The sequence below is a fragment of the Eutrema salsugineum genome, unplaced genomic scaffold (genome assembly GCF_000478725.1).
Source record: "Eutrema salsugineum unplaced genomic scaffold, Eutsalg1_0 scaffold_15, whole genome shotgun sequence".
Taxonomy (NCBI): Eukaryota; Viridiplantae; Streptophyta; class Magnoliopsida; order Brassicales; family Brassicaceae; genus Eutrema; species Eutrema salsugineum.
In genome coordinates, this window is record NW_006256867.1 from 3,333,624 (window position 1) to 3,337,782 (window position 4,159).

The following is a 4,159-nucleotide window of genomic DNA, read 5'->3' on the forward strand; positions in this document are numbered from 1 at the left end:
CAAAACCAAATTGTCCCACATCGACTAAAGAGTGTAAAGTGAAGTTCAAGCTGTTCTATAAATATTACTACACTTCAGTGCCCATCAGTTGCTATTTAAATAATTTTTAATTGTTGACTAAGGTGGCACTAGTCCAGATTTTTTAAGAAAAAGGCATTTCATTCATTGTTTGATTTTTTCTTCCGATTACAGTGTAACCGGGCGGTACTAGTCAAGATTTTTTAAGAAAAAGGCACGGTTTTCTGATTTTGTCTTCCGATTACAGAGAATGGATTTAGAGTCTCTCCATACCATAGCACTTCTTGATGCTCAAAATGATTACATGAATGATTACATGGATATGAATGAAGAAGATGCTATAAACATGGAAGATGCTATGAATGAGGGAGAAACAGAAACGCAAGAACCAGACCATAGTGATACTCAAGCAACCCAGGCAACTCAAGCGGCTCCAGCAACTCAACCAACTCGCACTCGACGTAAGTGACGCTTAACTTCATCTGTTTGGAAAGATTTTACATCAGTTGGGGTTGAAAGTGATGGCAAAGAAAGAGGTCAGTGTAATCATTGTGGGGCAAAACTAGTGATAAATACTAGAACACATGGAATAACCCACTTGCTTCGACACTTAGAAACATGTTCAAAGGTGCCAAAAAAGATAGATAGGCCAGCATATGATCATAAGAGGAGATGACTAGTGAAATCATAATCTACCATGATTTGCCATTTCGATATGCTGAGTATGAGAAGGTTAGAGCTAGAAATCTATATCTTAATCCTGATTGTAAGCCTATTTGTAGATAGACTGCTGCAGCTGATGTCTAGAGGAGATTTCTGGTTGAAAAAGAAAAGTTGAAAGTGGTATTAGCAAATCATAATGGGCGGGTTTGTTTTACCTCAGACTTGTGGTTATCTCATACAACTATGATGGGGTATATTTGCTTAACAGTTTCTTTCATTGATGATAGCTGGAGATTACATTGTAAGATTTTAGCCTTCTGTTATCTGAAGTGTCCACACACTGGTGAAGGGATTGCTAGTCAGATTTTTGATTGTTTGAAAGAATGGGGATTAGAGAAAAAAGTCTTTTCAATCACTCTGGATAATGCAACCAACCAGACTAGTATGCAGCGAATTCTTAAAGGGAGGCTTCAAATGACGAGTGGTAGTGGTTTGTTGTGTGAGGGAAAGTATCTGCATGTTAGGTGTTGTGCTCATATATTGAACCTGATTGTGAAAGAAAGCTTAGAGCTGGCAAAAGATCTTCTACATGATATTAGAGAGAGTGTCAGATATGTCAAATCATCTCAACAGAGAATAGAGTCTTTTGCAAGCTGTGTAGAGCGAGAGAATATCAAAGGTGGAGCTGGCTTATCACTTGATATTCAGACTAGATGGAATTCAACTTATGAGATGCTTGTCAGAGCGTTGAAGTTCAGAAAAGAATTTGAAAGTTTGGCATCTTTTGACACACATTATACGTCATTGCCTGCAGAGGAAGACTGGAACCGTGGGGAAAAGATATGTGACCTGCTAAAGCCGTTCAGCATCATTACTACATATATTTCAGGCTATAAGTATCCTACTTCAAATGTATACTTCACACAAGTATGGAGGATACAAATGTTGTAAAAGAAGTATGCTCTATGTGATGATTTTGGAATAAGAGAAATGGTTCAGAGCATGCAAGTGAAATTTGATAAGTACTGGAAAGATTACAGTATCATTTTGGCTATGGGAGCTGTTTTAGATCCTAGGATGAAAGTGCAGGTGCTTGAAAAAGCTTATGAATCTGTAGATCCCTTCACATCTCATTCAAAAATTCAAGAGCTTAAGGATAGTTTGAAAGCTTTATACAAAGAGTATCAGACTAGAGCAAGTTCTTTGGGTGTTTCAGCTACACAAACCCCACATGAGATAGTCACTGAATCTCCACTTGAATATGACTTTGATAATGTAAGTAACTTACTCTTCTCTTTTAGCTTTGATTGATTACTTTACTTTAGCAAATTATAAGATAGAATAGTTTATAATTGAGTGCATGATCATATAGGATCTCTATGAGTTAGAAAGAAGTATTGAAGCTGGTGTTGGCAACACAAAAACACATTTGGATATCTATTTGGATGAGTCGAGGCTAGCGCGAAGTTCTTTTCCAGATTTGGATATTTTGAGCTATTGGAAAGAAAATGAACATCGACTTAGTGGTTTAGCTGCAATGGCACGTGATATTCTCACTATTCCAATTACCACGGTAGCTTCAGAGTCAGTATTTAGTATTGGAGCTTGGGTTTTGACACCATACAGAAATCGCTTACTTCCCAAGAACGTGCAAGCTTTACTCTGCACTCGCAATTGGTTACGCGGTTATGCAGATTATGATGGTAAAACTTTAAGATTTGCAAAAACAGTTTTATAGTTATTGATTTTATTAACTTATTAATATTTTTAATTACAGGTATCATAGAGGATACTGATGAAGCAGAAAGTAGCTCCGCAGTTGAAGGATCAAGAGCAGAAGATTCAAGCATGCCATGAAAACAAAGGTATCTTTAAAAAAATTTATGTTTGTGAAAGTTGTTTATAAAGTCTCTTTTTTTTTAAGTTAAATGTTATTTATATTTTTTTTTTTTTGCAGAGGATGAAGAAAAAGATCAAGTTTAAATCAAAGATAATATTTACAAATATTTATTTTATAATTTTGTGTTTGTTTGAACAAAACGTTGATGTTATATTTTTGAATTGGATTTTGTTATTAGTTACTTATTTACTTATGAAATGTTGGATTTTGTTTATGATATATGTTTTTTCATTTCAGAAAGTTTTATTTTCTTTAAGATATTATGTTTTCTAAAAATATATAAAAAAAAACATAATATGTATTTTAAATTTATAATAACATACATAATATAACAAAAATTCAAATGTAATTTAAATAATTAGATTAAAAAAAAGATAAACGGGCTTAAAAGGGTTATTTAAGCCCGGCGGGCTTCTAAATAAATGGGCTAAAAAATTACAAACATAAACGGGTTTTATTTAAGCGGGCTTTAATAGGGCAGGCTTTATACTGGCAGGGTTTAAACTGGCCTGGGTAGCCCGTAAAAACACCACTACTCATCATTACTATTCTGCCTATCAATATTCTCATATGAATTTTTAGTCATATTTGTGATGCCTTTTTTATAAACCACAGATAATTCATGAGAACAGAAGTCTTCATTTTGGTATTTTGGATTAACATTCTTTTTAACTGAGATGCAAAGACGAACATGCATCGATCTGCACATTTTGAATAAAGTCTTTAGTTGCCTTTCATTAGTTACAAAGATAGGTCGGGTATCCTTGGGCATGTCTCTCATCATTATCTCAGGTAAGGCATAGCTAAGTTCTACATCATCAACCAACTTATCAAATCCAAAATCTTCGTGTACCATCTAAACCATATCAGCAAACTTCAAACCATCCCTAATGGTGAATAATTTACCTTTTTGTAGTATTCATGATGAATCTCCATGATTCCTTTTTCACTTGCCATTCACCCAAAACTCCAGTTTTATGCAATATTTTCCTTCATAAAAAAAACAAAACACAGAACCATTTTGAGAATAAAAAGAAGAAAATCATAACACCACAATAATACCAATTGAGAACGAAACAATTTTTTTTACCAATTAGAGGCAAGAATGAGTGATATTGATGGTGTTATTAGGAGATCTAACAATATTTGGAGCAGGTGCAAGTGACAAGACGATGTAAGCCACTAGTCCACACTCTCCTCCAGGCAATGTTTGATCTCGTTTTGGAGAATCCCGACGTCTCGACCTAAACTCGGAAATGTTGTTAGAGAAATTCAGATAGAAATAATTCTTTGCTAGATTTTACCCTGTGCATCCGCACGGGAATTTGTTTTAATCAAAATTTGTAATTTAATTTATGTTTTTTATATAAATATATTTTTTAATAAGTGATATAAAAAAAAATTTGTGTTTAGATATAATTTGTTTTTATTTTTAGTATTATTATGACCACCATGATCATAAAAACATAATTTTAATCCGGTTATTGTAATAATTAAAAAGTGATTATTATTATAAAAATATATTTCTAACTCGCTCATTTTATTAATCCAAAAAAGACATGATTATGAAACCATAAT

At 33.5% G+C, this 4,159-nt stretch overlaps 1 protein-coding gene across 1 annotated transcript; it reads left to right on the forward strand.

The window, feature by feature from the left end:
- The first annotated feature begins 268 nt into the window (after positions 1-268).
- On the forward strand, positions 269-2,538 carry LOC112088025 (zinc finger BED domain-containing protein RICESLEEPER 2-like). Its single transcript, XM_024158172.1, has 5 exons — positions 269-479; positions 950-1,608; positions 1,681-1,956; positions 2,054-2,384; positions 2,459-2,538. The coding sequence occupies exons 1-5, from the start codon at positions 269-271 to the stop codon at positions 2,536-2,538; spliced, it is 1,557 nt and encodes a 518-aa protein (XP_024013940.1).
- Positions 2,539-4,159: the final 1,621 nt, after the last annotated feature.

Excerpts from the sequence above, each read along its gene's own strand:
- LOC112088025 (XM_024158172.1), top strand. The coding sequence starts at position 269 with ATGGATTTAGAGTCTCTCCATACCATAGCACTTCTTGATGCTCAAAAT. Across the intron at positions 480-949 it reads TCAACCAACTCGCACTCGAC|TTTCTTTCATTGATGATAGC; the intron begins GTAAGTGACGCT and ends TTTGCTTAACAG. Across the intron at positions 1,957-2,053 it reads TTGAATATGACTTTGATAAT|GATCTCTATGAGTTAGAAAG; the intron begins GTAAGTAACTTA and ends ATGATCATATAG.